Source organism: Ambystoma mexicanum, chromosome 13 (genome assembly GCF_040938575.1).
Source record: "Ambystoma mexicanum isolate Mex_15411 chromosome 13, UKY_AmexF1_1, whole genome shotgun sequence".
Taxonomy (NCBI): domain Eukaryota; kingdom Metazoa; phylum Chordata; class Amphibia; order Caudata; family Ambystomatidae; genus Ambystoma; species Ambystoma mexicanum.
The window spans coordinates 688,488,940-688,514,141 of record NC_090938.1 but is presented as its reverse complement, the minus strand read 5'-3'; the positions used below and the strand labels follow the sequence as shown (position 1 = coordinate 688,514,141).

Below are 25,202 nucleotides of genomic sequence, written 5' to 3'. Positions count from 1 at the left end.
TCAACAGTCTGAGGTAGGATGAGCAGTTTTTGCTCACGTATGTAGCTTGCGCATAAGAATTCATAGAGGCTTCTAATGTCATACCCAGGGTTTTTACCTTGCCGACTACTGTGATGGAAGAGTCTTTGATCTTAAAAGACTCGTAGTCTGTTGTTAATTTTCCTCTAGCCTGGTTGGACCTGAAGATCATTAGCTCGGTCTTGTTGCCATTTAGGCACATCCAATTTTGATCCATCCATGTTTCTATGCTGTTATAGAGGTTGTTCACTAGGACACTGTCTTTGATGTCGTCTCCGCTGAGTTCGATCACCAGCTGAGTGTCATCAGCGTAGTTGGTGAAAAAGGCCTAGGTGTTATCTAAGATCTCACACAGGAAGCGTATATATAGGTTGAAGAGAAGTGGTGAGAGACTGGCACCCTGGAGGACACCACAGAAGATGTTAGTTTCATGTGAAAATGTGTCACCCCAGTGCACTCTCGATATATTCTGTCTGCAAGGAATGATGTTAGCCAGCCAATTGCTTCTTCAGAGAAATCTGCAACTTTCTCCAATGCCTGTTGTAGTAGCTGATGATCGAGCAACTTGAAAGCTGTGCTGAGGTCAAGAAGGACCAGCAGGCCTGCCATTCCTTTGTCCATAATCTCTAACATTTTGGTCTGTAGGTCGAGCATGGCAGTCGCCATGCTGTGGGCAGCACGGAAACCTGACTGCTGCAGATGCAAGATTTCATTTGCCTCTACGTAGGCCTGTAGTTGTGAGGTGGCATTCTTGTCCATGACTTTCAAGGTGAAATTGCAGTTGGTAATAGGTCTAAGGTTACTTGGTTCCTGTTGGTCCAAGTTGGGCTTTTTTACCAGCGGGGTAATGGTGACCTTTTTGATGTTCTTTGGGACTATTTGGTCTCGGGTGGAGGCATTCACTATTTTAGTAAGTAGGGGTGCAAAGATGTCAGAATTCTCCAGGATTATTTTAGGTGGAAGAGTATTTTCCGCACATGAGGAAGGTTTCATAGAGGCCAAGATCTCATGGAAGCTAAATTTAAGTGGGAGTTCGGGAGGCATACACGGAGGAGGTGGAATTAAATTTGCCTTTTTGCTTTGGTCTTGGGAGATCTGTTCCCTTGCTTTGATAATCTTGTTGGTGAAGGCTACCTGGGTGTTATTACAGTCTTCTTGGGAAGGTGTAAAGGTGGAAGCCAGTGCATTAGGAATTTCAATAGATTTTAAAATCTGAGTTTTCCGGGCGCGTTCGAGGCTGATTGGATTTGGCTGTTAAAGTAGTTCTTCTTTGCCTCAGTAATGTTATTTTTGTGTTTTCTCGATTGCTTTCCAACTTTCCTTATTGAGTGCTGAAGGAGCCTTCAGCCATATTAATTCCCTGTGCCTTTTTTTTTTTTCTTTTCATTGATAAGTCATGAGTGAACCATCTTTTGGTGTTTAGGATTCAGTCTTATTAGTTTGGGAAGGAGTGGAGCTTTCTGGTCTATAGAAGAGGTCAGGTGCAGATCATATATGGATAAGATCATCTCACATGAGTCCTCGTCTTTGAGGTCGACCCATATTTCTTTAATACATTGTTATAAATGTGCCCTTTCAATTTTCTTGAAATTCCGGGGTAGAACTTAAGTTGCTTCATTGGCACATTTCGTTTCTGGGGAGGGCATAGAGAGTGCTCCCCAGCAAAGCATGCTCCCTTACACCAATCACTCCAAGGTCAAGCATCTTATTGACCTCACATTATCTGACCTCCTGTAGCCCCTCCTTTTTACAGGTACACTACCACCAGTGTCAATGTCATGTTGGCCCCAAGCGTTGAAGTCTGGTGTAAGTGCAAACAGAGGGGAAAATGAGTTAACAAAGCCTTGCAATCCTCTTGCTGTTGCATTATCAGATTAGTAGAGTTTTCTACCCCTTCTACTGACCCATCTGAAGGGTGTCCCCTTAGAAGATCTTGTAGAGGCTCACTCTCCTCAGCTTCTTGATCAGAAGCTCCTATCTCTGGTCTGGAAACATAAGCCTTCAGACGGTTGGCATGAAAAGACCCTAGGGGCATCCTTGGGGTTGCCTAAGTTGACCTCTCCAAGTTTTCCTACAACTTTGAAGGATCCTGTCCATTTGTCCATTTGTCCTGTAAGACCCTCTGTCTTATTGGGACCATGATGAGAACTTGTTGGTCTGGAGTAAACTCCACCATGTTTGCTTTCGGTCGTGCCGTTGCTTAACCAGAGCTTGACCAGCTTTCAGATTCTCAGTAGGCTCTGTCATCAGGCGTGCCATTCTCTGTCTGAGGCCTAGCACATAGTCAGTAATCCTTTCTGGCTTGAGGGAAGGAATACTCTCCAGACCCTCCTTGATCAGGGCCAAAAGGCAGCTGACAGGATGACCATAAGGTAACTCAAAGAGGCTAAAGCCCATTCCAGCTTGACGTACTTCTCTGTAGGCAAATAGAAGGCATGGCAGAAGAAGGTCCCACTTGCTCCCAAGTGTTTCTTCTAAAGCCCCAATCATTCTCTTCATTGTTCTATTAAACCTCTCTACCAACCCATTTTCTCCATCTCTAGAACCAGCTCACCGATGTACCACCGGTGTTAGGGGAGTTTTCCTAAAGTCCTACTGGTAGTAAGACTTTAGTAAGCTATCCCAGTGGTTTTTTAGATCTCCAACTCTTCGTATCAGTCTGTACTAACTCAGCACCTTGGTGAAGTGGCAGAACAGTTAGACTTATTTTAAGAGGAAGATGTGAGCTGTAGGTAAGTACACTGAACCTTAACTAGACATGCACATTAAAGAAACTCTTAGACTCATTTATATAAAATTATATATACACCAGAATCACTTTAAATACTTTAGACATTTACACTAGAACACTTTGGAATGGTATGCAGTGATTATGTGGAATCACAAAATAACAAATCCAATTACAGTGCATCCAAAATAACTAACTCCAAAATAATGAATTTGGGAAAACCTAAAAATGGGGTGAGAGTGGGAATAGGGGCTTTGGAGGTCGGGCGGAAAGTCTTAGGAACAAGAAAAGGGGGGCCACAAAAACAACGAAAAAGAATTCATTATTTTCGAATTAGTTATTTTTTTGATTCCACATAATCAGAAGTAAACCTTCAGAATACTTGACAATATACTTCAAAAGGACACTTTCACTTTTGTGTTGGTTCGCAACTTCATTTGTAGCAAACGTAGAAAGGGAAAAGACAATGTCACTGTATTATCGGTTATTACGCGCACCTGTGGTTTTTAACAGTTCATACAGTAATACATGTACTCTGCAAACACATAAAATAAAGTCACTTTAAGGGAGGAAAATGGTTAGTTAGTGTAACATTAGCCTGGTTCAAGGTTCTAGAGAGGGTTTCTTCGCACAGCAAGTCTTTTAAGTCCAGAAACGCAACCATAGCTAAAGGCAGTTCGGAGAGGGCTCAAAGTCTTGACAGGCGGCAGAATACGAGTTGCAGAGGATTTCTTCCAGTCTCTAGTGTTATAGAAGCAGCAGGTTAACAACTAACAAGGAAGACGATGAAGGGACACAAGCAGCGCCTTGAGTCTGAGGTAAGAGGGGGTGACCCTGGACACCTCTCGGTGCACTCTAATGCTCTGGAGAGACTTCTTGGAATCGGGTAAGCAATACCTTTTCCCCCACAGTATCTTAGGTTAGAAGAAAATGTTTGTGCTGGATATCTGTGATGTTGCAGCTCTGGACCCAACCTCCGGATTCCTTGGTCTGATGACTGAAGGCAGGACAATGGATGGGATCACTCAGCAGCAGTCTCGAGGGAGGACCTGCGGCACGACTTTCAGCAACTTCTTGGTTCACTCTGCGGTTTTGGCGCCATTTCTGCAGCACCAACAAAAGACACGGATCGCCCGGTCAATCTTCTTCGCTTCCTGCAGTCCCACACTCTGATGAGGGGATCTGGCCGAGTTGGATCGGATCTCTGGAGTGTCCTTACGGGTTTAGCAAAGATTTGGACGGATTCGGCCTTTCCACAACGAAGCACTTGAAATGGGCAGCAGGTCTCCTGATATTGGGGTTCTGCAGCTCTGGAAATTCTAGGACCTCGGGAGATGGCTCAATTCAAAGTTTGTCCTGGGACTGGTTGTTCCCAACAGCCAAAGGGAAGGAGTCGTCCTCATTCGGAGATCATCTGTCGCACATAAAACTGAGTCAGGACAGCAGTGGTCGCTCCATGGTGTTGCAAAGGGTCTGCAGGCGTCTCTGGTCGTATTCTTCTTCGGTTATTTCAGCTTCCATTGGTCGACTTGCTTTTCACTCCTGAAGCCTCACCTTTTATACAGTTCCAGTACACACTCCTCTGCAATCTTTCTCAGCGTTTTACAGAAAGGGGCTTTTGGCCATCCTATTCTGGCAGACAAAGGACAGGTGGGTGGAAGACTGCTCCCCCACGTCCTGCCTGCCCACACACTCTGGAGCCTGGGCGGGCGGGGGGGGAGAGAGATACCAAAGGCAAAACACACACACGCACACGCACACGCACACACACTCTCTCTGTCTCTCCGAATAAAGAAGGGAGGCCCCAAGTTGGTACTTGGGTGCTCCTATTGTGCACTACCAGGGATATGGACCTAGCCTGCGGTATAAAAATGACACGCTAGTTGGTAGAACCTGTCCACTGCCCTCAGCCCTAACTAGAAGATTGTCTATGTGACTAAAATGTCACAGGAGTAGAGAGAAGGGGAAACTAGGTATCCCTTTGACACTCCACTGAAGGTGGTGTGTATCAATCTCTCATACTATAGAGTTTTGGGAGAGATACTTGTAGTTATTCGAGGATATAGAAACATCTTAAAGGAGGACCCTAAGGGTCCCCAGAAACTGTGCCCATAAAGAGCTATGTGCTACAGTAGTAAAAACACAGACACCTTTAAAAACTATGGAGCAGACAGACTCCATAGTACAGGTAGAATACAAAGAATAGAGTTCCAAAAGACCGAGCCCACACAAATGAATGAGTGGAAAAAGGCTCTACTTATTGAAGGTATAAAGAAAAAGGCCCAGAAGTCCAGCAAAAAGTGCTGGGGGTCTCACTAGGAGAGGGGTGAAGCATACAAATGACAAATCTCCCTAACAAGTGTGTGCAGGGACAACTCAGTGGGCTGGTTGCCACCACCTGCTACATGATGTGATGACCTGGAGTGGCATGTGGAATATTCCTCCCCACCCCATGGCATGGAAAGGGCCAGCAGGGGAGTTTCACATTAGCCCTGGGGCCAATTTTGCCTGTCCTTTTCATGAGGACCTGTGGTGTTATCGTTTTGCAGTCTGTGGAATTCTAGCTGCAGAAACCATGGCCCTAAGATGCTCACCATGCATCTTTTGAGTGGTCGAGTGAGTGTGAGCCGAGCAAAGCCCTTCCAACTCAGTTCCCCTTTCCTGATGTTTGTGTGCGCCCAGGAATCATGTTATCAAGATGGATGGCTAGCTGTTAAAATAGGCTCTTTCCAGGGCACCAGGCAAAGCCGGGAAAGGCAATCCCAAACACTTGAATTAAGTATCCACTTGCCTGTGTGCCAATCTCACAGTGATCAAGTTGAGCTCCCAGGTACCACTCATTGGAGTAAACCCAGCACAGGGGGAGTGGTTGGAGATTAATATATACCCGAGGCAAGAGAGGTTAGAGGGTTACGGTTGGAGTAGTGGAGCAGCGAGCAGTGAAGAAGGGAAGGTGCAGGAGGAGGCAGTGGTACAGAATGAGCGAAGGTGCATAGAGAATTGAAGGTGGAAATAGAGGTAAAGGAGGAGGGAAAAACAGAATAAGTTGGTGGAAGTGAACTTCAAATAAGTGGAGAGAGAGCAGAAGATGGTTTGTGAGGTGAACATCAAGAGTAGGGGAGACAGAGAAGTTAAAGTTGAAGAAGTGGTCTAACATCTGCGGCATGGATGGTAGATATGTGGCAAGGGAGAAGGAAGAAACAGCAGTTGTTGGAGGGGATAAGAAATCGAATTCCAAGGAAGGAGAATGCTTGGAAGTGGTTGTAGGTCAATTGGTCGAATCTAAATGGTCGACAGGACAAATGGTTGACACCAAAAGGTCGACAGGTCAAATGATTTTATTTTTTTTTTTCACATTTTTTTTTTGGGGGGGGGGGGGTCCCCCCCAACCCCCTTTTTTTTTGCTAAAAACCCCTTTTTTCCCTAAACGAAAACCTAAAATATATATATATATAAATTAAAAAAAAATTCGATCATTTGTCCTGTCGACCATTTGTCTGTCGACCATTTGACTAGACACCCTTTGAAGTCCTTTGGAGGTGTCGGGATAGAGGTAGCCAGAACGTAAGAGAACAGAAGTCTACTTGTTAATTCACAGTAGTCTGAGGATGAACAAGCATGTGGTGGAACGAAGCGGTTAGAAGACTGCCAGCTCGAGGGACAGCAACACGATCCAGGGACGGGCTAATAGTCAAGAGCAAGCTTCAAGTCAACAGAGAACAGAATTATGGTTGAGTAGCTGGTTCAGGTCCCCAAGACAAGGTGGTGAGCAAGCACTAGAATGGGCACCTAGAGACCCTCATGCGTACCTGATCCAGAAGAGACCTTGTGGGACTTGCTCACAAAGAGTCTCAAACTTCGACAAGTTATCTACAATACCTCTGCCAGCTACCCACCCAGTGGCCTACTGGAAGAGTTTACTCGCTACTCCAGTATTTCCTTCAGTGGAGAAGCTTTGTGCCCAGAAACGTGAGTGACACTACGGAGAAACCTTGGAAATCACTATCTGGGACAGTATGTTGAGGAATGAAGGGGAAGACCTCCCTTTGGAAAGTGTCTCTCACTGAGATATACTCACCCTAAAGCAACTGTCAACTGAAGAGGCTGCTAGAGCTGACATTAGGAACCCTATCGCTGAAGGAGAGGTATAAGAACGGTACCAGGAATGTTTAACGCAAACTTAATGAGATACAAATTATCCAGAAGGGGAATCCTGAGCGAGAAATTTGAGCACCAACCTTCTACTGTCTGGTCTCTTGGTCCACCTTCTCCTCCCTTGACCTCACACGAACAACCCACTTTGCCTCGACTATCCTGCCCTCCATTATCCTCCCCCTTCCATTGGTTCTCTGGGCCAATTGCTGACTTCCTCTGCCCCAGGGGCTGGGTTACAGATATCAGGAACTATAAAGCTGCTAGTAAGCCCTGCAACCTTTTTGAAGCACAGGCCCACCGTCGTTCTGAAGTGGTGGCCTATTGTAATGAGTAATGTTTAAAGTAAATTTTCGAGTTGTTTGAAGTGTCTGGATTTCTGGCCTGTTCCATGTGATGTTCCGCTGCCTCTGTCGCCGCCTTTCTTACTGGAGAGCCATTTGATCAGGTCTCTGCTGCAAGGAATCTTGGTATCAGTAGTCTGATGAGATAAGAGAAAGAACGGCCAGAAAAAGTTGTACGTTGTTCTTTTTAACAGTTACATGTAGAATGCAAAGAGACTGGGCCCTCCCAGCTCCATCATCCCTCCTCTGGGGGACGACCTGCTCTGGCAAGTACATTGGTAGGCCTCTCGGCCTCTCGCCCCAGGTTTAGAGTGGGTCCTATGGGGCCAATAATGGGGGAGGAAGCCTATCCTGAAGTAGGAGTGCAGACACCAGAGTGCTTGCAAAACTGAGGGTGGGAGAGTGCGGCACAGGAAGTAGGGGGAATGAATAGCTGTTATCTTTCCCACTGGCAAATTCTTTTTTATTGTGCATGCTTTTTGATTTGTGCTCATTCTTTTTCTGGCAGTGTTTGGAGATGTGTAATGGCCCTTTAAATTTTTCTTTTTGGGTAGCTCTTTGTCAGTGTCTTTGAGGTGGGATGTTAGCTCGGGCCACCTGAGGAGATGGTGCTTGTTGTAAGGTGCAAGTCAGGGGCCCATTGAATAGGGTCTACAGGGTCATGGGGTGTTGCTGATGTGTGCTGTATTTAGCCATTAGTCCTTGCAGCAGGATAGAAGTCAAGGGTCGCTACAGAGAAGTGTCTGTGAGTGTAAGATTAATCCTAAACCCTCGGGTGATGTGTAGTGTAAGTATGGTTTCCTACGGGGGCTAGCGGTGCAAAGGGGGCAGTGTGTAGAGTGGGTCGCAGTCTGTTGGGGTCCGCAGTTTGCATTGAAGGATACTGTAGGTAGCTTGGTTTAATTGCCTAGGGCCGGGTGTTAGTCTGGGCACCCCTGGTGGCTGTCAGCTTTAGGGAGTGAGTTAAGGTATGCTAGCAAGAAGTTTGTCAGATAAGGTACATGGCTCTCAGCTGAAGGGCACTATGTGTAGTTATTGTGTTTGTTTAAAGTCCTGGTTTTACAGGGGTGTTCGTACCTTGGTAGGTCGCATTGTTTCAGTCTGAAGCAGTGGACATTCTCTGTCAGTCATATTTCTGCTACTCACTGTTCTATTCATTGACTTATTACAGAAAATGGATTACTTCTGTGCTTCGGCTGTCATTCTGCACTCCATCTACCTGTGCTGCATGAGGTGAGACCCCTGTACATGTGTATCAGTCAGAACTGCAGTTACTGCTCCAACCCCTTAAGTGATCCCCCCCCAGGTGCAGAGCCTGTGGATTCCTTGAAGGAGCTGCTCTTTATGCCATTCTAATTAGCATTGGGATCCTTGAAGATCTGCTCTTTAGGTTAATGGTAGATATCTTTATGGGAAGCTGATATTGGCTGGGATTTGTGATGCCAGGTAAGATGACTTGCCCTTCAGTGAATGTAACTTCTGTGCAGCCTCACACCTTAACCGTGTGCAGACCACGCTACTTGAACATTGTAGGCATGTATAGGCATATTCACCCAGAAGTTGTGTAAGGAGTGGACACATTCACACCAAGTGTGCATAGACTGAAGGCACATGTACCCTGTGAGCGTGACTCCACCTCTGCTCAAGGGTATGGCTAGACACTTGCACCACTAGGGTTGCACAGATCATCCTTTGGGACATTTTTCTGATCTGGGATTTTTCGTCAATACTGACCTTAACATGATTTTACCGTAGGCGCTGTGATCGAGGTAACCTTGTACCAGCTAAAACCTCTTGGAAGAAAACTCCTGCACCTTCTATAATAGCCCCACAATCCTCCAATTAATTCCAGTCTCTAAGAACTGTCAAACTCTAAAAAGACATTAAAATATCATCCAGACTGAGCACAAACTAGAACATGGGGATTCACATACCTGAAAGAGCACTACTTGCAGCCCCCAAGCACACCACTGTCTGAGGACGTTTTGTTTGCCCTTTGAAGTCCAATTTGATTCTAGTGGGAGGTCTGTTCTCCAGGCATCAAGGGAGCTTCACTAGTTTATTTAGAGTGTTCCACTGACCTAGGAACCACAATACCTTCCTGGGCTGTTTCAGATAATGTTACCGATTTAGCTACCCAAGGAGGTCCACTCTCTGTCCAAGCAACCCCCGTTAACTGGGGGAGCTCTCTTGTATGCTCCGGGAGCCCAACTGGCTCTGGTAGAGAGCCATACAACTGCAGATAGCATGTGAGCTCCACTTACTCAGGGTGAGGACTCTAGTGACCTAGGACCTGATGACCCTGCTGATTGAGAACGCAAGGGATCACCACTAGTTTCTCATAGGAACTGTACAGAACTATGTGCCAAGGGAGCTTCACTTGTTTCTCCTAAGCGCTGCACAGCTCTGGGTTCCAAAAGAGCTCCATTGGCACTGCCCCAAGAAAGCCATAGCCAGGGGAGCTGTGTCTCCCACCTGCCAAGGGTGCCCCACTGACTCTTCCCTTGCACCAAAGCTGAATACAAATGTAAAACATTTCTTGCCGCACATATATGTTGTTGAAGGGGGCAGATACTTTCCTGCCCGAGACCTATACTCTGGAACAACACCTCCATTTCACAAAAGATCCCACCCTACGCTCTTTTGCATCTAGAATGGTCTAAAATGTTGCCAATCGCCCATCAACATCTGGGTAGCAAACAGTAGCAGCCTCATTTTCCTGAATGATAGAATATCTTTGATATTTGTGAATTCTTCTCAGGATCTGCCCGCGCAGATCTGATGGAAGGGTTCACTGCATGCATGCAGTGAATCCCCATATTATCTCCTCCATGTGCAGTGCGGAGTACAGTGAAGTGAAACCATGGCCCGCTCCATTGAAACTTCGTCCCATCCTCTTCCTTCCACATTTGGAACAGCCCACACCCAAACCACTACAACACCCATTTGTGAGAGCAGTTATAACCTCACATATAGGTGTTGTTTGGTAAGGCAAATATGCCCTGGACATACTGCACATGCACAGTGATGAATCTGGTGTAATTGCAGCTGTTGCATTTGCACATGTATGCTGTGTTCCATCATATTCTTTTTGCTGGCATGCGGGAACGGCGCAAGCTGACCCGCCCACACTTCCAAAGATCTGCAGATGCGTAGGAAAGTTGGGTAAAATCAATTTTGGGAGTTTTTCCTCCTCTGCTTTGCAGCAAATTATAGCACAGGTATTGGGACAGATGTGAAGTATTTGATCTTTGAATTTAAATATCGTAGAATCGCACCTTGGCATGATGAGTCTGCATGCTAAATGTTCCTTAAAAAAAATCAAGAGGGTTGGACTAGCCCTAATGTTATGTTTTTCCATTTGTAGGACGCTGGGGCTGAAGCATCCTGCCTTTTCCAACGCCTTTGGGGTGTTCCTCATCCTGCTCTTTGCCTGTCATGTGGCCTATCTAACTCTGCGAGGCTTTGACTATGGCTACAACATGGCCGCCAATGTGGCCTTTGGTATGTGGCCGGATACGTCTATGCTCTGTCTGATTTAAATTCCACCTGAGCATCTCACCCACTACTTGTCCCGCTTTCTTGTGTAATTTTGATGGTTCTTAGCCCTCTTTCCAACACACCTTATTCTTATGTTCCCATGTTATCTTTCCGGTTCTTCATCCCTCTCAAGTTTTCATCTAATTGTGAGACATCCAGCCCTTTCAGATGCTCAAATGTAACCCCATTTCCACTAACCCTCTCCACTGCTTATCTACTCGCCTCTCAGAGGCTCTTGCCTAATCCTTATGCTCCTCGCCTCTCTGAGACTTTCCGTATTATACCAATGTAGCCTTACCCTGTCTTCTGCTTTCCTATGTGATGGGTTTTGTTGTCTCTTGGAATGGTGCAGCAGCAGAGTTGTGCAGCAGGGAGAGTGCGGGAAGCATTGCGCAAAGCAACATTCCATGGGTTTCAACAAAGGACATTTTACATGCACGCCTACACAGATGCGTTTAAAGGACTAGTACATTTGGCACCAAATAACAGTTGTGGTCCTGCTGTTGGTTCTTAGGCAGGCTGGATTTCAAGCGCTTGGCGGGTTGCAGTGTTGGACAATTATTTCCTCACCCCTTCCCTTAACTCCCAGCGCCACTTCATTGATACTTCTCTAGATCTGCCACAGAACCCTTTGAATTTTATTTGTCTGATGCTGCGGGTGTGAACAGGAAAGCCCTCTTCCCGGGTGGTCATTGTAAACCTATTGGGAGAAATGAGCCCTTTATTAGAACCGCCCGCAGCTAACATTGCCTGCTCTGATTCCAGAGTTCATGCCCCATCTGGGAAAAGCCTGTAGCCCTGATCTGACATGCAGAGCTCCTCTGTTGCTGGCTAGTATTGGTGTAGTCCTTCTGAGACTTCCTCTGATGCAACCTGGTCCACAGGATCTCTGTTTCCTGTTGCAGGTACAGATGCAGATCAGAGCCAAGCTGACACTGACTGTCCTCAGAGGCCCTCGCTGAGGTTCTGAGGCACTCTTAGAGGAAGTCTCTGTCAGGGCCTCCTGCTAGCCATCTGTTGCCCCCCCTCTTTCTATTACTGGTACACTCCTAGACTTAGTGTCTGCTTCCTAGTCACATATGCAATGGTGCATTTGTGTACATGCTATAGGCACCACTACATGATCAAATGCTTCCTTTGGATAGTCAATTAAGAATTTTAGGGTGAATCAGGAGAGTTGGGAGGATAATGGAGATGCCTGAGGGTTAATGAGAGTACATATATTGCCACAGAATACAGAGTTCTAACTCTGCAGCAGTATGCTTGTGCCTATGAAATATGTTGGAGTCAAACGAGTTCTGGGCAAGCAAAGGGTAAAGCTGAATACTCAGTTAGCGCAGAGGGCAATGGTGATGGCAGACAGGGATGGCTGAGTGGTGTTAATTTGCTGATGGAGTGTGTGTAACTCTGTTTCTTCTCCTGTTGCAGGTGTAGTGAACCTCTGCTGGTGGCTGGGCTGGTGCCTGCAGAACAAACAGCGCCAGCCATATCTGTGGAAGTGTGTGCTGGTGGTGCTGCTGCTCCAGGGCTTGGCACTCCTCGAACTGTTAGACTTTCCACCGTTGCTCTGGGTCTTCGATGCACATGCCATCTGGCACATCAGTACGATTCCGTTGCACGTGCTGTTCTACAGGTGAGTGAGAAGCAGTATGCTGAATATTATTCTCTTTAGCAGGTGTGCTCCTTGTCCTTGCCACATATGCTTTTCTATATCTGAGCTCCAAGTTCACGGTGGAAATGTTATTTCAGCACTATCATCAATGCACATGCTCTTCCTTAAGTAAGCTCCATGCTCCATCTTATGCGTTCGAGCAGATGAAAAAATAAATGTGCTTTTTTCACCTCACAGCCCACTCTTTTTTTTTTTTGTCTATGTCTCTGGTTAGAGACTGGGAACTGTCACCAAGCACACCACTCGCTCTGGCAAAGAAAAAGCTTATGGATGCAGTGGGAAAAGGGTTTTCCAGGAGTGAGCTCTTGCTGTGTGACGGGCTCGCCATATAGGAAAAACTCAGATCTGACGAGAATGTTTTCCTCTGCCTGTGATTAAAGAATTCATGTTAAGTTATGCATGATGGGGAGGAAGCATACAAAATTATTAGCGTCGCGTTCGATCAGGCATGTGACTCTTTGTCTCACCAGGAGGTTCCAGGCTCTGCGTAACCCCTCAGACCTCTGAGGGACAAACCATCTATAGGGTGGTCTTTCGTTTTAATTCTTTCAACTTTTGAGGTACTGATTGTAGGGATCACAATAAAGATTTGGTGAGCAGGATCTACAAGCAGCTCCTTTGTTTGGAGCATCACCCAGTAAGTAGCGCCTGCATATTCGTAGTGGGGAGCAAGAACATTGCATGCTGCAATTCCAACTTCTACCTGAGATGCAAACTATAACCTTTTCCCTGATGCATGATCCAGTATGCTTGAAACATCTTGCAGATGTGTTGTAAGGCCACTTTATACCCATTCCCAAACACAGAGACTTAAAGGGGTAGTTTGCTGAGAAATGTTATTGTCCCTATCGATCGGGCATGTATTTTAGATCATACATCGATCCATCTTAAAAGGAATTCCTATGCATCGTACTAGTTTTCCTCACTTTTATACATGCGAAAACGCCTGCCCGCGCACCGCCATCTCGTGGAAGTCTTATCTGTTGATCTATCGCCCTAAGTTCAAGTGCCCTTGTGGCAGTAATACAAATCATCTACCCCTAAAGCTGACATCACTTGACGCTTACGCCCCTGTTCACAGCGCCAATGCACATCTAATGTGAACGTCCTCTGTGCGCAATCTATTGACGTGTTTCCATGGAAATGCCAAGACCCCTCTTTCCTCGACAAACATAAGCAAACCATTTCTGATCACATAAAGTAGGATTTTTTTTTCCTTCGCGCCAGTGTATTTCTTTTCGAGTCTCCATGGATTGTTTCTGCTCTGTGTACGACACACTGAGAACCAGTACTTTTGCTGCCAATAATTATTTAGCTCATTAGTCGCTTTTTATTTTACCGTTTCTTATATTATGTACAAATGTATTTAACAAAACATATTGAAAGTCTACTTTAACATGGCATGTTCTTTACATGTGTCCTTGCAAACATTAAAAGTTTGTCCCTATTAATATGTTTGCACGATTGGTTTTTGTAACATGGCTGTTTTTTTGCTTATTTTTCGTTAAAGTGGAATCTAATGTAAAACCTCATTTCGTTACTGTATACAAAAACAAATTCTATTTATCTCGCTGTTGATTCTGTACTTCCTCAATATTCAGGAACTATGGCCACTATTCAGCCCTACATGTACGAGCCTGAATATTCAGAAGAGGAAATCTGTGAAAGAGAATAAAGTCAAGATCATGGGCAATCAGATGCTAGTCGTGATGATCAATCACTGGAGCCTGAACCCAGTCGCATGGAAGACTGTTCCACCTGATGCACCTGCTATCATTGTGAGGTTATGCCAGCTGTGTTGTAGAACTGCTGTTGCAGAGAAAACTCTGTCTGCTTGGCCTACATTGCTGAAGAAGACACATCACTGCTATGCGTTACAGAGCTGCATGACTTCAGGGCGGCCTGCCTTACAAGATCCGTGTTGCGAATGCTGATGGTCCTTATGCATGTACTTTGATCTACAGTTCGCCCTCATAATCCAAGTAATGAGTACGTTAACTCAATATATGTTGTGTGTTTGACAACTAAGACGGCTAACATGTTGTTCCACTATATCATTGTAACTTCTTTGGGTTACTGACGAAAGCATTTTTCTGTAAATTGAATACATTTCTTTTTCTAATCTCGAACCCTAATATTCCTCTTTAGAATCAGTTTCCAAACAATGACCTTTCTTTCACTTTGGGAGATGGGGAAAATATTGTTTTTAACTTCAAAGTGTTTTTGATTTAAATGGGCGTTCACATTTTCAATTGATCCCCACTTGATATCCCAAGCACTGTCAGTACTTTCCACGAAAGGAAAAGCATCACAATGCTTTGCATGAAAAAAATATTTCAAACATAATACATGCAATTATTTGGTTAATTTACATAAAATATTTATGTATCTCTTGCACAGGTGGTACAGGCTTGTGGCCTATCGTGCGTTTACATGGTGGATTCATGGAAGACTGGGATTCCGCGTTTGACGCGTGATACGTGCCGGTGTGGTATGCCCCATTCGTGAGCAATTCCCCAGTGACTCCGGACAATACCACAGATGTATGCAGACAGTACCTCAACCACAGCAGTACAATTTGTAATTTGTCATTGCCATCCACTTTACAAAACTAAATAAATAAAGAAATGAGTCTATATGAAAAGTTGTTCGAAATGATTTGTAAGTCCACAACACGTGCAACCATCTAAGAGGATTGTGAAAGATTGGTGTGCTTCAATAAGGTTACTGCCCTATTGCGCTCGCCTCATGCACATCCCTCCGTTCCTCCTCCGCCATTAATGGCAGTTTGCAAAGGTGGCTGGGTGGATGGGAAGGCTCAAGATGCTGATCACCATTTACACCTCAAAGGCCTCTTTGGCATGGGAACCATTCACCACATGGCCAGCCCAGACCCAGTGTCTCCAGACTCCCCTCCCTTTGAAGACCCTGTCCCTGCAATCAACATATCTCTGTGCACTTTTACTGTGTTCCGGACCTAGTGCGCCCGCCTCATCCGCATCCACTCCCCTCCGGTATCAATGGCAGTTCACACCTGTGGCCGCATGCTGGCAAGGGGTTGGGTGGATGGGAAGGCTGAAGGTGCCGAACACCATGTACACCTCAAAGGGCTCTTTGGCACAAGGACCATATGGCCAGCCCAGACACAGTGTCTCCAGACTCCCTTTCGAAGGCCCCATCCCTGCAATCAACCTATGGCTGTGTCCTTTGAATGTGTTCTGGTTCCATTACGCTTGCATTATCTACATCCATCCCCCCTCCGCCATCGATGGCTATGTGCATCTGTGGCCGCAGGCTGGCAAAGGGGCTTCACTGGCGGGATGGAGGAGTTTCAAATTTGTCATAGAGGCCTGGTGGGTGTGAACGAACACGTCAGACATCCACACCCACATCTGGAAGCCTTTATAAACACTGTGGAAGTTACCAAGAAACCATCTCTGAAATCGACTAATGATATCGCCATCTATCCACTTTTTTCCTTGCTTGCTGAATCGGCTCATCTACTCTTCTAAATAACAGTCAACTTGTACCGTTGTTTTCTTTAGTGTCAGTGTTATATGCTCTGTCACTTTCTATTGTTTATACTCAATGTACAACCTATTCTCAATTTAATATATTCAAAAAGTCTACACCATTATCAACCGTCCTGTGTACTTTTATCTCAGTAACTATCACATGGCCCACTTTATCCATACTTTCTCATCTAACTTTCAGTGTTATGCGGATGACACTAAACTCTTTTTCAGGCTCCCCCAAGTCTCCTCTCCTCCCTCTCTCATTCTTGAGTGTCTGTTCACGATTCAGGATTGGTGCACCTAAAACGATCTCTGCCTTAATGGCAGTAAGACTGAGATCCTTCTCAATGGCACCCATGCACCCGCTTTCCAATTCTCACTCTGGCCGCCCTCCTTGGGACCTCTACCTTCGCCTTTCTGTGAGGCAAAACAACTAGGTGTCATTTTTAACTCCACTCTCTCCTTCTCTCCTCACATCTCTGAGCTTGCCAAGGAGGACCGCTTGCAGCTACACCTCTTCAGAGGTATTCTACCTTTTCTCACTTTCCATCAGAAGCTCACTGTCTCCAGAGCCCTGGTTCTCTCCAAGCTGGACTACTGCAACAGCCTTGTTCTCAGTCTGCTAACACCTACTCTTTGCCCTCTGCAACTAATCCAGAACAGGTCTGTGAGACTTATCCTTGCCCTCAAGCCCAGGCACCGTATCTCTCCAGCCCTGAAATCTCTCCACTGGCTCCCGGTGACTGCAAGAATCAAGTTCAAGACCCTCTGCATCGTCCACAAGGCTTCTTGGGGCCGCACTACATCCAACTCTCTCTTCCGGAATACCTTCCTTCTAGAACCCTTCGCTTAGCTACATCCAACTTGCTGAGGGTCAGATGCTTTTCCTGGCTGAGAGTGGGATGGGGGTAGATCTCTCTTCTGCAGGTGCCTCCCTCTGGAATTGCCTCCTTGCATCTCTCAGACTTGCGCCGGACAACCAGAGGTTCCTGAAGCAGCTCAAGACCTTCAATGTTTCCTCTGCCCTATCTCGCTTGCTTCCTGGCTAATTTACGTGTCTGCTGTGTTGACTGGTTGCTTGGCTACCCAAGAGTGCAACTGGGTACAAGGCTTCTCCATGAACAGTCTTTCTTGCACTGCTTCCGGTCCTATCGAGCACTTATGGGCTGTAACTGCAATCCCTACAGCCCCCCTGCCTCCTTGCACTTACCCAGAGCTACTCTGCTCTTGCTGCACTTAATCCAAGCCATGCTGCCCCAATCCCACTTCCTCCTACCCTCTCCCTTGCACTTCCCCCTCTCCCTTCCCTCTGCACTTTCGCGTTGTCGCACTTGCACGATCTGAATGACACAAGGCCTAGTAGGATTGTTTGTCTTGTCTTCTCCCTATCGTCCCTCCCTTGTCTTGTGGCGCCTAGAAACAGTTGTGTACAAGCATGTTAAAATTGACATATCATATAATTTAACAGAGTATTGCTTGCAAATGTAATATTTCATAGTGCATGTTTTCAATGCATGTTTGCCTTAAGTGGCATTTTTTAAAATGTACCTTTTTATTATCAATGCAATGTGATGTTTGATGTACTTATTGTGAAAAAAATGTTATACTAATCTTGTGGTTTTTTTTAACAGATCATAAAGAAAATCCAGAAATGCTTTCATGTATCATTTTCGAAGGATATATATTTAATTAAAAAATGGCTGTCGAACTGCAGATTCCCAATGTCCGAGATTGAAGGCAGAGACAACAAAGTCTTGGCTGACGTGATGGCAATCGATTCCGCGTCTGCAGCATGCACTTCTGTGAAGATATGTATGAACAGTCAAAGTTCACTAAAAAGCATCGCCCCAGACTCCCATCGCAAATTACGTCCCAATGCAGATCCTACTGAATTTCAGCACACGCTGACCCAGGTGAGTAGTGTAGTGGAAGCATAATCTTTTTATCTTTTTGACATTTTTCTAAATATTTTCATTATAATGTTTTCCAAATTATCATTCAATACATTAGTGAACAGGTAACATAGCGAACGGTTTGGAGTTTTTGTGCAATACATCCATTGATATTTTACTGCACAAGTTGCCTTCATGGAACAATGTACTGTGGTTCATACAATTATAACTTTAGATTAGTTTGTGCAACCCTAGTTTAGGGATACACTAAAAGTTTGGTGCAATGTGAGCCTTCTCGAAAAACATACATTGCGTCTTTTACAAATATGTCATTTTGTTAAATGTGTTGATTTCCATCTCTGTGTTTACGGAGACCGTACTGATGGAAGTACAGACTGTTACCATGGAGTAAACCACAGACACGCCGAACATCCACCTAGTGAGGCCAAGTGACTTGCACATAAACTTACTTTATCGCTCTTGATGTGGTCTAATTTATAATATTAATGTACATTTTCTATTTCACATTGGTATAAATATATGCAACAATTAAAGGACCAAGATTGTACATCTACCACTATTCCAGAGTCAACAGCAACCTCACTTACCTTTCAAGTACTTTTTTATGCTAATCCTTTGGATGCGAGAATGCAACATATCTATTTGTTTTTAAGTTCAACTTAAAAAATATTGATTATTGTTATGTACAATTTTAGCTTTTGAATCAAATTTAACGCACAACAATGCCACTTGTGTTCTCCAGGCCATCAGGTGGATCTGTAATGCAAAGAGGGAGGGAGGGTGGGTGGTTAGTCGTGTTGAGCAGGCAGGAAAAGAGCAAGAGAACGGACTGTAGTGCTGTTGGGTTTGTTTGAGAGGTGTATGCAGAGGAGTGAGTTCATTAGTACGGATAGTTGGTGAAATTAATGGAAATCCAATCAAGTGCATCCCTACCCAGGCATCTGTCTAAGTTGCATTTAGGCTTCTATGTAAATATCGACCATCTTGGTGTACATTCTGTTTTTTATTTTTTGGTTTTACATCTTTATTATTAAAATTACTTTGCTATACGGAGAGGCTGGAACTTCTACAAGGTACTACTCTTCTACTGTAAGCAGTCTGGTGGATGAGGTTTAACAACTGAGAATGTATTGATGTAGTTTGTGAGATCAATGATTTTAACTATACATTGTTTAACAATCTTATCATTTGTGTTGAATTTGTTATGCATAAGGAATGTACCATTGAAGTATACATGAGATATTTATAAATTTAAAGTTATCATCACTAATAACATTCATGTAATAGTTTTGAATTCTCTAATGTTTACCAGAGTGAATTTGGTTATAGTTGTATATATCAATCCTGATGTTTAAGAGCAAATTGCATGGTTGTTACAATTTCAGAATTCAGCTTGGTCTTGTGGTCTGATTTGCAGACCTGGATGTTCCTAAGAAAATTCAGAAAACGATGATAAATAATGACATTTTTTGTTTTTAAATAAGTTGTTTATGAAGTATATTGATTTGACATTTTGAGGTTGTAGTTCATATATTATGTATGTGTACAATACATTAAGCATGTTTCTTTTCATCCATTAGAGACCTAGGAAGAAGAAGAGCATGAAGACTGTCCTGGTTGCGCCGGGGTGTCGTGCGTTATGTGGCTTCACTACACCGGCTCTCTACCAAGATGGTTTCCGTGATCCCCATTCCTCCAGAATGTTGTTCACTGTACCAGCTCCCAGACATGATCCGCCCCTGCTGCCTTTCGATACAGCATATCAGTGGGATGCGACTGCGGCTCTGCGTGTCGCTACTTCAGCAACTGGCGCATGGCTATCTTGTAAAGAAACGCTGTCGGACTCGTACAGCGTTTCCCCTTGTTCGATTGTCTCCACCTTGTCTCCGAGCATAGCCGGCATTACGCTGTCGACTAACCAGCCGCGAGATCCTCTGGTCTGTGCTTCTCTTTCAGTTCCGCTCTCACCAGTGACACGTTAAGAGGCATTTGCTTCACTCTCGTCAAACTCTCCTCTCCAGGTCCCGCTCTACTGACATCTCTTCCTGCAGCCTCGGTACAGCATACACAAGAACGTTCACTTACCCGATCCACTCCGATACCAGAATTTCCCGAACTCGATCCTTGCTTGAGAATTTTGACTGCCATAAACATAGGAGGGAAACCGATCCTCAGTTCTACCTGTTACTTTCTCATCTGACTGATTTCCAACTCTAACAGATCGATTATTTAGCGCTTAGAACTCCAGGCTCCTGAACCTAAACCTGCCGTGCCCTCCAACAGGTACGTCCGTTTCTTACGGTCCCACTTCTGGTATTCGTTCCAACACTAATCCTACTCTCGTTCTTTCACACATTAGACACAGCACATAAGTTACATCTGAAGATTCTTCGATCTGAATGTGTTTGCCTAGAGGTATCCCGCAGACTCAACGCTCTCAACTCCAGACATCGGGGTTTTTTGGCCCAGAGGGTTTCCCTGGGACATCTGCACTCCTCGGTTCCCTGTTTCACAGGCTGGGGTATGCCAAAGAATCAGACGACATGGATCAGATGCAGCAGCTGATGTCGGCAATGCAATCCCTAAGACCTGAAGTACAGAATTTAAAGCAGGAAAATGCATCTTAGACAAAAGGTAGCCCACTTCACTTTGTGTCCCAAACTCCCTCCTTCCTTACCATAGGGAAAGTACGACGGAAACCCCCATAAATTCAAAGAATTCTTTGAAATCTGCGCCATACAGTTCACATTCAAGGCTACTTATTTCCCGTCTGACAGAGACAAGGTCGGCTTCCTAGTATCACATCTAGCAGGTGCCAAACTAGCTTGGGCTGCACCCCTTGTAAAATCCAACAATCCCATATTGGACTCATACGCTGCATTTGTGAACAGTTTGAGAAACATGTTCAGTTAGTTGCCAGGAATTATCTGTCTCGTCCCAGGAAAAGCTTTTGGATTTTCGACAGGGTTCCCAAGATCTATTGACCTACATTACAAAGTTCAAACAGTTGTCCGCAGAAACGGCTTGGCCAGACAATGCCTTATTGACTTTATTTAGGCGTGGTCTTACTGAGGTCCTTAAAGATTAAATATCTCGGATTCCCCGACCTGCCAATTTGGCTGACATGATCACACTCACGATGCAAGTGGATTACAGATTGCAGGAACGCCAGCATGAAAGAAGATGAGGCAGAACTACCCGGCTACGTTCCGAGGGCCTGCCCATCCCAGCCCATTCTGTTCCCACGGAAGAACCTATGCAGCTAGGAACGGCACAGGGACCATTGACACCAGAAGAAAGAGATCACTGGCGTAGTAAGGGTCTATGTATGTATTGTGGTTCATCAGAACATTTGGTCCGGGAATGTCCTGTGGCCTCCCCAATAAGGAATCAACCCAGGAGGTCGGGAAACTCCCAAGCCCGATCGTAAGGGGAACCGCGACTCGGGTGAACGTACAAAGTTCCCCTCATCCCGCTCTGCTTTCTCAGAACACTGAGATCACTGAAAGCCCTATGATAGTCCTACTCCTGTAACTACGTCTAGAAGATAGTTATCCAGGATGTCACAGCCCTGGTGGACTGTGGTGCCGCCGGTAATTTTGTTGACGATCATTGGGTGTAAGACAAGGGCATTGGCTGCATCCCCAAACTTGTTTCAATTCCAGTCCAGAGAGTGGATGGAAGCCCATTAGTGTCCGGACCCATCAAGGCACAAACCCAAGCCGTCTCATGCAAGATCGCCTCCCACACTGAACACATCCGTTTTGACATAAGAGCAGCCCATTTTCCCATAATTCTGGGATTACCTTGGCTTCACCTGCACAACCCTGTATGTGAATTGGACAGCAGGCACCATATTCCTAGGATCAGAATACTGCATTTCCCATTGCCTATCCCAGGGTACGCTTGGTATACATACCCCTCATTCCTGTCCTCAATCTACCTCACCAGCTATTTTGAGCCAGTTGTGTGGGCTTCCTAGTTGTTACTCTGAATATACTGACGCATTCTCTACTCCACAATTCGCTGCTCTTCCTCCCCATCGACGGGATGATTGCCATATCGAATTGATACCAGACCAACCAATACCCTTTGGTCGCATGTATATGCTTTCTCAAAATGAGAAGAGGATCCTTAAACAATACCTACAGACCAACTTACAAAATGGCTTGATCTCTGAATCTACCTCACCCGCAGGCGCTTTATTTTTTATACCAAAATAACCCACAGATGAGCTACGTCCCTGCCTGGACTATCGAGGCCTCAACAGGATTACAGTCCCGCACTGTTACCCGATGCCACTGATACTCGATGTCTTGGAGACTGTAAACGAAGCCACTATCTATACCAAACACGATCTTTGAGGAGTATATTATTTAATCCGGATCGCCACCGTGGACGAATGAAAGACGGCTTTCTGAACCACGTTCGGTCATTACGAGTACCATGTGCTGCTGCTTGGACTCTCCAATGCACCCGCAATTTTCCAAAGGTTCATAGGCGATCTATTTGCGGACGTACTCTTACATTTCATTGTAGTATATTTGGACGACATCCTGGTATTTTCCCCTACCGAAACCAAGCACATCCAACATGTACGATTGGTCCTAAGCCGCCTCCAATAGAAACAGCTATACTGCAAGATGGAGAAATGCGAGTTTCATCAATCCCAAGTATCCTATTTAGGCTACATCTTGTCTGCCCATGGAATATCGATGGATCCCTCCAAAGTCACTGCTATACTGGACTGGCCACCACCTACATTGGTCAAAGAAATTCAGTGGTTTGTTGGGTTGGCAAACTTCTATCGGAAATGTCACCCTAGCTTTTCCGTAACCATTTTGCTCTTTACAAAATTGCTCAAAAAAGGTACACCCTTCCTATGGGAATCCCAGGTCCAAGCATCTTTCGACCATCTCAAACAATTGTTCTCTACGGCTCCAATTCTTGTCACTCCAGACCAAGGAAAGAAATTCATCCTTGAGACAGACGCCTCGCATCATGCTCTAGGAGCAGTGCTTTTGCAAGCAAACAACGCCGGCTCAGAATCACATGTAGCCTATTTATCAAAGACATTGAACCTTTCAGAGCTGAACTATTGCTGGGGTCACCGTACCCAATCGATGTCCGGACAGACCATCAAAACCTAAGGGTATTACAATGTGCTCAGATTACCAATAGTCGACAAGCCAGATGGACTCACTTATTCTCCCCTTACAATATACTATTCACGTTTCTACCTGGCAGGCAAAATCTACGTGCTGATGCTTTATCAAGAAAAGCCCACCCAACAGCTACGTTTCGTTCCGAGAAGATTTTCCTTAAGTCTGTGTTCCTCTGTGTCGTCACGGATTTTCAACAGACCCATCAAACCAACAACTCTACGACATCAGGCCGAATGCCTGGATGTAGCTCAACGACACAATTTACCCGCTGAAAGAGGTTACTTCTTCTACGATCACTGCCTGCTGATTCCTACGCCTGCCCCCCAAATCGAAGTTATGTGGATGTGCCACAATTCACTAGCTGCAGGCCATAGAGGGGTTTTCAATACGCTACTTCTCATAAAACGACACTTTTGGTGGCCTGTAAAGACTGGAGGGGGTATCTGTATTCCTGCTCTCTATATGGCAGAGTAGAAGCACAGAGCACCCCAGCCAAGGTTCTCTATTCGGTAGCAATGGTCGAGCAACCAAGGCTTAAGCTCTCAGGAGGTGATGCAGGCTGGTTCTTAAGCACAGTGTAGTCCCCAAGCACCCACAAAGGAATGTCCACACACTATGTTAGTGAAAACACAGTTCGTTATATAAATAAGGCTTTGACTATGTAGACATACAATAACACACTTTGTGCTCAAGTTAATCTAAAACATCAAATATATACAGTTTCTATGTGGTACCACAATTACTCTTTGATTAGATTAAAATGCATCAACTGTACTGATTTCAAATGTCATACAAATCAGTTAATAACGTGAACCCACTATAGACCTAGGAGGAAAGCAGGTTGGTTAAAACAATAGGCAGAATACTGGGCCCCTACCACTAGGCACAATCCTGTGTGAGGATCCCCCGTCCTTGGCAACCTGTAAATGAAGATATAATACGAGCCCAGTCCATATATCGTTTATATGAGTCTTATTTCCCTCTGAAAAAGTTCTACCGCCCGAATGTACCTGGTTAAGCAGAGTTCGACGTCGGGTCGTCGACGGATACTTCTTGAGTGGCCCCCTTTAGGGCAGGAGCCACGGATCATCGAGATCCCTCGAAGAAATGATGAACAAAGACGTTGAGGCAGCAGCTTCGGTCATGGTGGTGCTCGGCGACGATTAGTCGTGGACGTCCTGCGAAGATGATGCGTGCGGTGCACCAGGACGACAATAGTTTGTTGCCGCAAGAGTTTACCGAAGAACTTTGGCCCAGCAAGGGCGTCAGTTCGCCGGCGTCTCTGCGGTCTTCGGGTGGTGGGAAACCCACTGGCGGATGCTCCTCGGCACGCCAGCAGCCTTGACTTTCTTCGGCGGGAGAAAGTGGTCAGCAGTGCGGGCGAGAGCGTCCTTGAATTCAAAGTGTCTTAATCAACGGAGCGTTGCGGCTCCGGTCGTCGACGGCTTGGCGTCAAGCGGTTCCCGCTTCTGGGCAATACGGTTTTGACGGGATCTATGTGATTATTGCGACCCAGTTTACCCCCCGCAACTCCGATACTCCACCAAACATTAATTATTTACTTTACCCCATCCTCCACATATATATTCTGAGAAATGGGGTTAAAAAAATTAATAATAAAGTCGGCATTTTCGGCCGGCACAGTAAACCTGGCGTAGTAATTATATGATTCCGTTTCTACGGGCCTCGAATGGTTATAGCAAACCTGCGAACCCTAGTCGACGATGGTGTACAGCTTTCCAGTGCTTCTCTACGTTGTCCTCGGCGGTCCCCGTCACTGGTTCAGTCTTTCGAGAGGCTGACTTTCCAGGGCGCTTCAGCGAAGGTTAGCGGTGCACGATGGTCCCTCGTAGCTCAGGAAGAGGTCTCCTAGCTAGGTCCTCATTTGGATCAGTTTCGACGGCACGGCAGCTTTCAGATTGCGGTGAAGGTAACAGCAGTCAACCACTTCCTTCGGGCTCGGCTTCAAGATTAAGCATCAAGTATCAACTTCAGCTTTTGAACAATTTCCATCAGTGAGAGGTCCCCAGATATACTGTTTGGTCTCATTCATTCTGCTGGGTCACACTCAGGCAACCAATCATCCAGAAGGGCATTCATGCAGGCAGGCAGCAAATCAGGCTCACAGTGCATTCAGGCCATTCTCCTTCCTCCA

At 45.5% G+C, this 25,202-nt stretch overlaps 1 protein-coding gene across 2 annotated transcripts in view; it reads left to right on the top strand.

Annotated features, from left to right (window-relative positions):
• Positions 1-25,202, top strand: part of PGAP3 (post-GPI attachment to proteins phospholipase 3) — a 138,384-nt gene that overhangs the window by 97,823 nt on the left and 15,359 nt on the right. The window contains exons 5-7 of one of the 2 annotated variants that reach the window (XM_069634735.1): positions 8,414-8,475; positions 10,610-10,746; positions 12,211-12,415. In XM_069634735.1, the coding sequence (XP_069490836.1) occupies positions 8,414-8,475; positions 10,610-10,746; positions 12,211-12,415 (404 nt within the window). The remainder of the gene's footprint in view (positions 1-8,413; positions 8,476-10,609; positions 10,747-12,210; positions 12,416-25,202) is intronic. The other variant, XM_069634736.1, reaches the window with a different exon arrangement.